General features: G+C 40.1%; 1 protein-coding gene across 2 annotated transcripts in view; it reads left to right on the forward strand.

Moving 5' to 3' along the window:
- The window catches only part of ccdc180 (coiled-coil domain containing 180), a 104721-nt gene that overhangs the window by 76889 nt on the left and 15389 nt on the right, over positions 1-12443 (forward strand). Inside the window, exons 27-32 of one of the 2 annotated variants that reach the window (XM_048559078.2) lie at positions 1755-1853; positions 2359-2445; positions 3459-3625; positions 5957-6024; positions 8245-8332; positions 11339-11413. In XM_048559078.2, the coding sequence (XP_048415035.1) occupies positions 1755-1853; positions 2359-2445; positions 3459-3625; positions 5957-6024; positions 8245-8332; positions 11339-11413 (584 nt within the window). The remainder of the gene's footprint in view (positions 1-1754; positions 1854-2358; positions 2446-3458; positions 3626-5956; positions 6025-8244; positions 8333-11338; positions 11414-12443) is intronic. The other variant, XM_048559079.2, reaches the window with a different exon arrangement.

The raw sequence follows: 12443 nt of genomic DNA on the forward strand, positions 1-12443 counted from the left end.
ATGGAGTTTAATGCAGACAAGTGTGAGGTAGGAGTAACCAGATGGCAAAGTACTGGGCTAATGATAAGATTCTTAGTAGTGTAGATGAGCAGAGAGATCTCGGTGTCCATGTACACAGATCCTTGAAAGTTGCCGCCCAGGTTGACAGGGCTGTTAAGAAGGCATACAGTGTTCTGGCTTTTATTAATAGAGGGATCAAGTTCCAGAACCAAGAGGTTATGCTGCAGCTGTACAAAACTCTGGTGCGGCCACACTTGGAGTATTGCGTACAGTTCTGGTCACCGCATTATAAGAAGGATGTGGAAGCTTTGGAGAGGGTGCAAAGGAGATTTACTAGAATGTTGCCTGGTCTGGAGGGAAGGTCTTACGAGGAAAGGCTGAGGGACTTGAGGCTATTTTCGTTAGAGAGGAGAAGGTTGAGAGGTGACTTAATTGAAACATATAAAATAATCAGAGGGGTGGATAGGGAGAGCCTTTTTCCTAGGATGGTGACGGCGAGCATGAGGGGGCATAGCTTTAAATTGAGGGGTGAACGATATAGGACAGATGTCAGAGGTAGTTTCTTTATTCAGAGAGTAGTAAGGGAATGGAACGCTTTGCCTGCAATGGTAGTAGATTCGCCAACTTTAGGTACATTTAAGTCGTCACTGGATAAGCATATGGACATACATGGAATAGTGTAGGTTAGATGGGCTTCAGATTGGTATGACAGGTCAGCACAACATCGAGGGCCGAAGGGCCTGTACTGTGCTGTAATGTTCCATGTTCTATGAATACAAATCAATTTGTGAACCTACTCAGGGACAGAACCTGTTGGCAGCCCAGGGACTATCTATAGTGGAGATAACTAAGTGTGGAGCTGGGTGAACACAGCAGGCCAAGCAGCAAGGAGCACAAAAGCTGACGTTTCGGGCCTAGACCCTTCATCAGAAAAAGGGGATGGGGAGAGGGTTCTGAAATAAATAGGGAGCGAGGGGGAGGCGGATCCTATAGTAACACAGGTTTCAGAAACTCACTCCACAGAGATCTGCAAGCTACAGCTTTCAGGGTCAAAATCACTGGCAATTGTTTACATAGAGGATTTACATTCTAAATGTTTATGTAGGCAGTTTCAAATCTTAAATGTTGAGATAAATGCATGACCAAACATTGCGACAAAGAGTTGGAGAATGTGTGATTTCAAACAGCATATACTGTGGATGTTTGATATACTGTAGTTAATGTACTGCAAACTTGCTTATAGCATGCAGTCCCTTGACCCCCAAGAGAGGTAAACTTTTCTTTAGTTAAAAATAGGAGAAAATAAGTGTCTTCTTATTAGGGTGATCCACCCATGACATAATAGAGATAACAAGATGTGGAGCTGGACGAACACAGCAGGCATCTCAGATTTTCCAGCATCTGCAGTTCCTATTATCTCTCTCCACCCATAACAGAACCTTTTGCTCCCAAACATCCATATTGTAATGAACTTCCACTGTAGATATCAGCCAAGTGCTTGAGTAATATTAGTGATTTGCCATGCCTTATAATTAATAGTAATAAGGTTATGAGTTAATTTTGGAATTATGTTCAATGGTGACATGTATTGAGCCCAGGGATTAAAATACTCAATCTGCACTTTCCATGATTTTCCTGTTCTTAGCATCAAAAGAAAATGTGTCTGAAGTACAGAATCATATAATTTACCCTGCAGACTTTTATGCAATTTATGAAAGTAATCTTCATTCTAACTTGATATGACCGTGTTGCAGGTGGCCCTCAGCAACAGCCATACTGTGAATATAACTTCCCATCTTGAACAGTTTGAAAGAAAAATAGATGCATGTGCCCGACCCAATCTGGACAAAGAGGTGAGTTGAATTTCTGCTGGAATTAACTCCTGTTTTGCAAAGTTTTTCACTTTATCTACAGATCAATCTGTGATTTTATCTTTGCTTTTGTACTAATTATTTTTACCCCTTTTTATCACTACCAGTGCCTAAATTTTCTCAAATCATCTGCAGTAGTATATTATTCGCTACTGATAGAGACCTAAATCCCTAGAACTTGCTGCTGCAGTTTTACACTTTGTACATTTCAACATGGTTGCTGGAGAGCAACCCAAAAGTACGACTGTGCCTGGGGTCTAAATTTGGGGCATTGAGCTGCCGGTGATCTCGCCAATGTTTGGTTAGCCTTGGATATGGCAATCCTTGCCAGGAAGAGGTCTCTTGTTTGCTCTCTCAGTGCCTGATGAGACACCTGCCTCCACAACAAGGTCCCATCTGATCATTTTTATTAGCGTTCTAAAGCCTAGACTCATTCATGTGATTTCAGTTACTGTAAGTAATATATTTGTGACACTCCTCTCTCCAGGTTGTTTTGCCTAAGGAACTGCATCACTTCTCCAAGATTATCCAGGACCTTATGGAAAAGAGGGCTCTCTATCTCAACTGCTTGGTGGTAAGTGTGAACTATATTTGTGTGTTTTTGCTGAAAACACTACCTGATAACCTCACTTGGTAAATGTCAAGGTTTAAATGGTAATGAACCTGAGAACACAAAAGCCCTGGGTTTAAGCTTCAGTTTGTGCTATTAGATTTTAAACCTATGAAATGAGACTGAAGTAAAGACATGACCAAGCTTTTGCAAGTAGCATCTGTGGAAGTATTTTATACCATTTGTTGTTACTGAATTACAAGTTATTTTGTTCTTGATGTTTGGAATAGTTTTCCTGCTTCCTGATTACTGCACTTCTTTTCTCCGTTACGGACCCTTTCCAATTATTTGTTTTCTAATCATCCCACCAGCACATTGCTACCTGGTACATTGGCACTTGTAGGTCACCTTTCGGTTTAAGCAGTGATCCATTGAAAGCTGCCTTGTAAGAAATATCACTCAACCTTCATCATCAGCATGGTCTCTTTTCATGCTCCAATCTGTACAGAGAACATGAAGAATTTATTAAAATGAACAGGTCATAGGATTTCCAGTGAGGTCAGACTACTGTTGAACAGATGCACAGTCCATGCCACTCAACTATTGTGTCAGGCACAAATCTTTACCCTTGTATTGGCACTTAATAACAGCCTTCAAGCAAGGATGTGGTTGCTGATGGTGCTCATTGTAATTTCAGTACAGAGCACCTTTAACACACCATTTCTGCTAACCCCCTCACTGTCAAGATCCTCTTCAGTAGTGATATCTCTAGTCATCATGCTGGATCACAGATAAACTGCAACTCGATGCAGCGCTTTTGTACCACCTTTGTAATTATGATCCTCACCCTGCACTAAAAATAGGGCAAGTTCAGCACCAATAGCATATGGTTAACATTCACAATTTTGTATGTGACATAAAAATGACTTTAATGCACTGAACACAGCCTTTATCAATGTTAATCAATCCAAATGCCTGAAATTGTCCATTGTAAACTATTTGAACTACTGGGCTTCTCATATTTGTTCTCTTCCTAGGATTTAGTCATAATAGAAGCTCCCCTCCAAGGGCAAATTGCCACAGCCGCTCATGTTGAGTTTCAGACAAGGGAGACTAAAATAAATGAGAATCTGCTGCTGCCCTCCAGAAAGGGAAAAGCCCCCACTGAAGATGTGGCTGTTACTGTCATCAAAGAAATATTACAGTAAGTAAAAATAGCTTAATGCTTTCACTGGCATGAGCAGTAAACTGATTGCAGCACAGAACTTTAGAAATGTGCACCCTACCGATTCTCCAATGGGTTAAAGTTCCCTGACCCACAAAATTAAGCGTACATTGCTGTTTGGTTTTGTACTTCCTGACTCTTTATATTACATTACGCGGTCCGGCAGGGAAAAGGGAATGGTAGCCATTGCCAAATGTAAAAGGGAGAATGGCATACACAGGTCACTCTACTGAAGCAGAAATGAAATAATCATCCTTTTATCTGTCTTGGATATTTTAATATTTCTTTCATTACATGAATAAAGCTATTCAATACTGTATTCGGTGTGGTTAGAGGTGGCTGCTGAAGTCATTCAATCTTTGAAACCATCCGTACCTTTACTATAGGCAGCTTGGATAATAATCAGAAAGGGAGCTTTGGCTATTCCCCTTCTGCATCCCAGGAACACTGGGCCAAAATCTTTTGAATGTCCTTGGCTTTCTGAAATTGTGTCAAAAGATAGGGCAATTGTCAATGTAACATCTTTGCCCAAAAAGGTAAAAAAGAAAAAGTTATAGACCAGTCGGACCATCATTGGGAATATGGTAGACATCATCATACAAAATTAAGTCATTAATTAAGTCCTTAGAAAGGTAGATTGATTAAGGACAACCAGTGTAAGTGACAAATTGTATCTGGTCTTCAAGAAAATAGTGGTGTATTGATTATGGACAAGTTGGAATTTTTAAAAACCGCATTAGATAAGAAGATTTTGACCAATAATATATTTGTAGACTTTTAGATAGAATTAAGGCATGTGGTATTAAGGGGCTTGTGACAGGATGGTTAATAAATTGACAGAATGGCAGAAAACAGGGAGTATTGGTAATGGCTGTGTTGTGAATTGGAGATGCATAAACAGACATGTAAATTGCTCCGTGGGTTAGGATTGGGCCAACTCTATGTGTATAACCTACATCACAGGTTTGGATGGAGGAAGCATAAAATCAAACTTTTAACAGCGATGGCAATACAAAGACAAGAAATGTAGTTAAGTGAAGTGCACTTTAGATGAGTGATAATGGGAACTGCAGATGCTGGAGAATCCAAGATAACAAAGTGTGGAGCTGGATGAACACAGCAGGCCAAGCAGCATCAGAGGAGCAGGAAAGCGGACGTTTTGGGTCTGGACCCTTCTTCAGAAACCGAAACGGCAGCTTTCCTGCTTCTCGGAATATGAGGTGCTGCTCCTCCAGTTTCCAGGTGGCATCATTGTGACACTGGAGGAAGCCCAGGATGGACATGTCACCAAGGGAATGGGAGAGAGAGGAGTCCAGTTCATGTTGCCTTTGGAAGAATTTCACAACCATGAAGAAGAGGAAAAGCACTAAAACAATACCAGGGATGAAAAGCTTCAGATATAATCTCTCAATGAACTTGTTAAGTGCATTAATTGATGTACCTTTGCTGTGAATGGGTTCACTAGCCCACTATCCCAATGGTTTTCTCTCCCGAAAATGGCTTGGATCAGGAACAGAGGTGGGACAGCAGCACACAGCCTGCATACCATTATCCATTCTGAGGAAGGGTCTCCGGACCCAAAACGTTAACTCTAATATCTCTTCACAGATGCTGCCAGACCTGCTGAGCTTTTCCAGCAACTTCTGTTTTTGTTTGTGGTTTTGTATGCCATTATCTATCCTCACCCACCTATGTCTTGACCTGATTCTATCAGCAAAATCTGGCCCTAGACTCTTCTCAGCAGAATAGAAAAGGTTAAGAGGAAGTCTAATTGAGGTGCTCAAAATTGAGAGATTGGGACATAGTGAATTGGTAACTAGAGAACATAAAGTTAAGATAATTGCCAAAAGAATTAAAGATGTTCTTTAGAGAATTTGGAAGGCTGGAGGGGAAAACTCATTCAGGTAGTGAAATTTTGAGTGTCAATGCACAGCCTACATCAATAGGTTGCTCAGTATTCTTCATCGCTATCAATGAGGAAACTTGTGTGTCTTCATTGCAGTGTCTAGCACTGCCCGAAGTGATGCTACATTAACACATTTCTCCCTAATGCAAAGAGTTATATGGAGTAACGTATCAGAAATAGCAGTTGGGACAGAATCAGTTTAGAAAGGAAATGTATATATATTTGAAAGTGAAAATTGTGAAAGGAAATGGGCAATGGAATTGAACAAAGTGGATGGCCCTTTCAAGTAGTTGGCACCTGTCCACTGTGTCAAATATTGAACTTCCATAATGCAATGCTACAATTCTTGATTTGGAATTGAATATGTAGTAATATTGTATTGTTCAAAAAATTATAACTTGCAGTGTCCATAAATCGGAAGTGTTACCTGATACGGACCTTGAAACAGCTGATGACATATCTACAGTTAAAGGTAACACGGAACAGAATCCTTTCTGTTTCCAGCACCAGTTGCCAAATGAATAAAAGGGGTAGTATCTGGGCAATAGGGTGGATGTACTCCAATTTCCCCTTTGATTAGTATACTTATTGAAAAGCACAGAACAATGATTGCCACAACCCATAAATTGTGGAACTGGTCATAGCACACCTGGGCTTGCGTGGGCAGCAAAAAATAAAATAAACTGCACAGTGATTCTATCTGTAGTGCATGTATATGTAGATATCAGATTGAAACTTGGCTGTACAATCAATGTTCAAATATTCTCTGACAATGTTGAAAACAATACACAAGGAATGGGAATATTACTGGAGAGTCACCCACTCTCCAAAAGAAAATCTATCATTACATGAGCTAAAGTTGGAAAAAAATTTGACTTCTGTAACAGGTTTGCTTTTTAACTGCTTTTTGTTTTGGGAGTTGATTGTACATCATCCATTGGAATGAGTGAGCATAAGAACATAAGAACTAGGAGCAGGAGTAGGCTGTTCGGTCCTTTGAGCCCACTCCACCATTCAATAAGATCATGGCTGCTCTTTTCATGGACTCAGATCCACTTACCCGCGCTCTCACCGTATCCCTTAATTCCGTTACTGTTCGGAAAAAAAACTACCTTAGCTTTAAAAATGTTTACTGAAATAGTGTCAACTACCTCACTGGGCAAGGAATTCCATAGATTAACAACCCTCTGAGTGAAGAATTCCTTCTCAATTCAGCCCTAAATGTGCTCCCTCTAATCTTGAGGCTATGCCCTCTTGTTCTAGCTTCACCTGCCAGTTGGAACATCCTCTCTACTTCTATCTTATCTATTCTCTTCATAATTTTATATGTTCCTGTAAGATACTCCCTCAATCTTCTGAATTCCAATGAAAATAATCCCAATCTACTCAGTCTCCTCATAAGCCAATGCCTTCAACTCTGGAATCAACCTAGTGAACCTCCTCTGCACCCCCCTCCAGTGCCAGTACATCCTTCCTCAAGTAAGGAGACCAAAACTGCACATAGAACTCCAGGTGTGGCCTCACCAGCACCTTGTACAGCTGCAACATAACCTCTCTGCTTTTAAACTCAATCCCTTTAGCAATGAAGGATAAAATTCCATTTGCCTTCCTAATTATTTGTTGTATCTGCAAACCAACCTTCTGTGATTCATGGACAAGGACACCCAGGTCCCTCTGCATAGCAGCATGCTGCAACTTTTTACCATTCAAGTAATAATCCCTTTTACTATTACTCCTACCAAAATATATGACTTCACATTTATTTATATTGTATTCCAACTGTCAGACCTTTGCACACTCGCTCAATGTATCTATGTTCCTCTGCAAAGTTTCACTGCACACTTTGCTCTGCCACTCACCTTAGTGTCATCTGCAAACTTTGACACCCCACACATGGTCCTCAACTCCAAAACATCTATATAAATTGTAAATAATTTCGGTCCCAACACCAATCCCTGAGGCACACCACTAGTCCCTGATTGCCAGCCAGAATAGCACTCATTTATCCCCACTCTTTGCTTCCTGTTAATCAATGAATCCTCTATCCATGCTAATACTTTGCCCCTAACAATTCACAAGGAATGGGAATATTTCTGGAGAGTCACCCACTCTCCAAAAGAAAATCTAACATTACATGAGCTAAAGTTGTAAATAAATTTGACTTCCGTAACAGGTTTGCTTTATAACTGCTTTGAGTGGCACCTGAGACTGACAATGAAACATGATGCATTTACAGAATGAGCGATTCTCTGAAAGTTATCAAACTACACATCTGTAAACATTTTTCTGTTGTCTTTCTTTATTACACATCTTTAACCCACACACCCTTGTAAAGATTTGCATCACAGATTCAAAGATATTGTAACCTTATGCAGCCATATTGCAACAGAACACTCTGAATCGCAATCAGGAATGGAAACCCTGCTTAATCTTTCTCTGGGGCAGTGACACTATTATCATCATCACATTAGGATTAGTTAACTTAATTGGAAATTGAACTTTTGATTTGTAAAGCTCACCCTACATCATCATTCACCAACAGAAACTTAAATTGAAACAGTTTATTAAGGTGTGGTACACTTCTGTTTCTGTACAATAACAATAAAATCGACAAAAATGCAGAATTTGTCCTGTATGTGGAATACTGGCAGTAGCTTAATTGAAAATCATCTTGCCTCTTCATTCATTTTAGCAGCATCTCAAGTGTCGTTTGGTTCTGCTTCACAAAATGCACGCTCTACAGCTGTATCTTCCAAAGGGCAAAAGGCAACAACACCGAGGTCAGTAAAGATAAATAGCTCAAACTTTTTTTTTGTCACCATTATGTCTTTGGGATTCTATTTTAACTTGGCTATTTTTAAAATTTACATTATACTCCTATTTAAGCTGCATCTTTAGCTCAGATGATGACAGTAATTGGGATATCTCTGAGTCCTCTATTGTCCCCGTTTTGAAAGAGTATTTCAGGCACTGCTCTCGAGCTTTGCTGAGAGAAATTATTTCCCTAAAGGATCTCAGTTAGTCTAATAAAAACCAAAAGAATTGCAGATGCTGTAAATCAGGAACAAAAGCAAAGTTGCTGGAAAAGCTGAGCAGGTCTGGCAGCATCCGTGGAGGAGAAAACAGAGTTAACGTTTTGGGTCCAGTGACCCTTCCTCAGAAGAGGAAGGGTCACCTGACCGGAAACGTTAGCTCTGTTTTCTCCTCCACAGATGCTGCCAGACCTGCTCAGCTTTTCCAGCAACTTTGCTTTTGTTCTTGTTGCTGTTGTTGTCTCAGTTAGTCTAACTTGCTGCCAATCCCTTCGAAGCTTCCAAACCTTTGGCAGAAGAAGGTAATTGAACTCAGTGGGTATTGATTCTGCTCTCTAAAAGCATGGACACTCCAGCGGGAGATGATGGAATTCAAAAAAGTCATTTAAGCATTGAGTATGATAACAACAATAAAGTTCAGAGTCAGTCTGGGATGTGGTTTGGCAGAGAACTTGCAGATGGTGATGCTCCCATGTGTCAGCTGCCATTGTTCCTCGAGGTGGTAGAAGTTGTGGGTCTGTAAAAAGCTGTCAAAAAGCCTTGATGATTACTGGATCTTGTTGGTTGCTTGGGCTGCCAGTGCAGTTTGTATGCGTTCCTGGAGATTTCTTCGTGTAATTTCCAATCACCAATTGTCCCAGAAAGTCAAGTAGCCATCTGCTCATACCTTTCCAGCTTCAGTATATTTATAGTTAATACAAAAATAATATTAAAACAAAAATTAAAAGATACCTTATTTCGTAATGACCCTTTAATCTGCAGCACTTTTATTCATGCTGGTGGAACAACAAATTGTAGCAATCGTTTTCCCAGTACTGACTCACTGAAGGTGATTTTATTATGAACACAAAATGTATCTGCCTAGTCTGAGGTTAATTGATGAGCTCAGATTGTCTGTCAACAGATCCAGCTACGTCTCCATACTAACCATGGCCCACTGTTATAGGAAGGATATTAGTAAGCTAGAGAGGGTTCAGAAGAGATTTACCAGGATGTTGCTGGGTATGGAAGGTTTGAGTTATAAAGAATGGCTGGATAGAGACTTTGCACTGGAGCGTAGGAGCTGAGGGGTAACCTTATAAGGGTTTATAAATTCATGAGGGGTATAGTTAGGGTTAATGGTAGGGGGCTTTTCCCCAGGATGGGGGATTTCAAGACTAGGGAGCAAATTTTTAAGGTTAAGAGGAGAGAGATTTAAAAAAGACAAGAGTGGCAAATTTTTTACACAGAGGGTATTTTGCCTGTGTATTGAACTGTCAGAGGAAGTGATGGATGTGGGCACAGATGCAACATTTAAGAGACACTTAGATAAGTACATTGATTAGAAAGGTTTGGAGCAGGCAGCTGGGACTAGTTTAATTACGTTCGGCATGGACTGAAGGGTGTATAACTATGACTCGACAACCAGTCAGCACCGTCTTCTCATTCTGTGGTCCGTTCCAATGTTTGCTTTCTTGCATTTTGTAAACGCTTTAATTTGTATCTCTTCTTAGCAAATTTTAAGGAAAAATATTTTCTCATTACTTTTTAAATTTTTAAATAAATTATTTCAAACTGAGAACGACTTTGTTCATCAGTGACTGATGCCTCAGGAATAAACAATTCTTCACAATTTCTGCACAACAGCTCTGAATTAAGCTCCTCCTTGAAAGACAATGGACGAAATATTTAATCAAAACTCTGGCAGAGCACATACAATCAGGGAGTTATAATTTTCTGTTAACAAATCCTGATATCATCGTTGCTGCTGAAATTGCTTCAATCACGGTGACTGGTCTGAGATAAATGCATCAGAAATTGCAGATATTTTTAATCAGCCAATGTGGCTTATGCACATGACAATCAGAAATCCATCACAGGATGTAAATATCTTATGCACTCTAATAATTCTGTGATTCTGTAAAATACCTCCAGTTTAATTTACGGCCTTTGCTCACTCTAAGCCTGGATTAAACAGACCAGGAACAGTATCAGCAGCAAAATGCTTACTCACCTTTGCCACCAGCCATTATTCTTAAGGTTGGAAATTCCATCTCACATTGCAGTTTGAACATAAATTAGGCACAGGTGTAGGCCATTCCGTCTCTGAAGTATGGTCCACCTTTCAATAATATCATGTCTGATCTGATTGTGGGTTCAACTTCACTTTTCCTACATACCATGTTATCCTTTCATTTCCCTTCCCTGTTTCCCCTTTCATTCCCTTTCTCCCTGTTTCCCTGTGATTTTCTATATGACAAGTCAGTCGACTGCCATAATAATTGATTGTGTGAAGTACTTCGTGACCTGTCAACCTGATATTGCATCATATAAATTTAAATCTGTGATTTGGGATTTCTGTTGGAATCTAGGTATGTGTCTATTAATCCAAAAATGTCTCCTATTTTGACCCAGTTGTGAAATTATTGCTTTAGTAATATGGTCCTTCTAAATTGAATTGTACTTTTTACATCAACTGCATTGTCAGAGGGTTAAAGCTTACCAGAGGCTCCTAAAGTGGTTGAAAGACTTTAATTTTCATTGATGAACTTCACAAAATTTCCAGTGATTTTATAGATATTGTGCCTTGCTAAACTGGAGCGCTAACAGTAGGTTGTAATTTAATCCCAAATTCCTTTCTTTAGGTTTATTTGCAAAATCTTTTGTTCTCACCCGACTATGCTGTGTTTGATATCACTAGAGTCAGTGAGCTGTCATATTCAGTGTGGTAAAAGGTCAGATAAAAATCATAACTAAGCATCTCTGTCTTTACAGTGCAATTAAATATTCGAAGGTAAACCGTTTTGACCCAAGGTATCAAGTTTTTGGAGAAACAGTAGAAAAATCTGAGTAAGTAGAACTTAAAGGTACCCATGATGTATTTTTGTAATAAGTAATTATAAGGTCATTGCTTTCTATTAGTCTTACAAACTAAAAAAGATAACAAGTTTCACACTCAAATGCATCATAACTGCATTTCATCTGTGGCATATTACTATCTATAATAAGTGACTGGTTATCCGAATGGCCCAAATTTTGCAGTAACAATCACTGCAAAAGTGTCAGTGTTATCCATTGTGATTCACTGTGAGGGAACATTCCTCTCTGGCAATTGATGTGTGATGTCCATTCATCCATTGTTGGAGCATCTGTATGGTTTTGCCAATTTGAGGCATCCTTGCCGGCTGCGCATGAGATAGACAACGTTAGCCAAGTCACACAAATATCTGCTGTGCACGTGGTGGGTGGTGTTCCCACGTATGATGGTAGTGCCCATTTCGAAGATCTGACATGTCTTGCCGAGGTTGCCATGACAGGGTTGTATAGTGTTGTAGTTGAAGTTGCCCTGAATGCTTGGGTAGCTTGCTGTGAACAATGGTCTATTTAAGGTTCGACGATTGTTTGAAGGTGAGACATGGAGATGTGGGGAAGACCTTGGCGAGGTATTCATTCTCATCATTGATGTGTTGAAGGCTGCGAGGAACATCACGTGGTTTCTCACTTCCGGGAAATACTGAATGACAAAGGATACCCTATCGGACGTATCCTGCGTCTGTCTTCTGAGGAGGTCATTGTGGTTTTACACTGTGGCACGTCCGAACTGGCAATTGATGAGTTGAGCATTGTATCCTGTTCCTATGAGGGCATCCTTCAAAATCCTTCAGTTGTCCGTCGCAATCCTCCTCATCCAAACAGATCCTTTGTATGCATAGGGCTTGTCTGTAGGGGATGGTTGTCTTAATATGTTTCGGGTGGAAACTAAAGGAGTGCAGCCTGGTGAGGTTATCCATACGCTTGTGGTAGAGTGAGGTTTTGAGGTGTCTGTCCCTGATGGAGAAGTCTGTGTCCAAGAATGAGACTGATTCTAAAGAGTAGTCCA

Source organism: Stegostoma tigrinum, chromosome 29 (genome assembly GCF_030684315.1).
Source record: "Stegostoma tigrinum isolate sSteTig4 chromosome 29, sSteTig4.hap1, whole genome shotgun sequence".
NCBI classification, from domain to species: domain Eukaryota; kingdom Metazoa; phylum Chordata; class Chondrichthyes; order Orectolobiformes; family Stegostomatidae; genus Stegostoma; species Stegostoma tigrinum.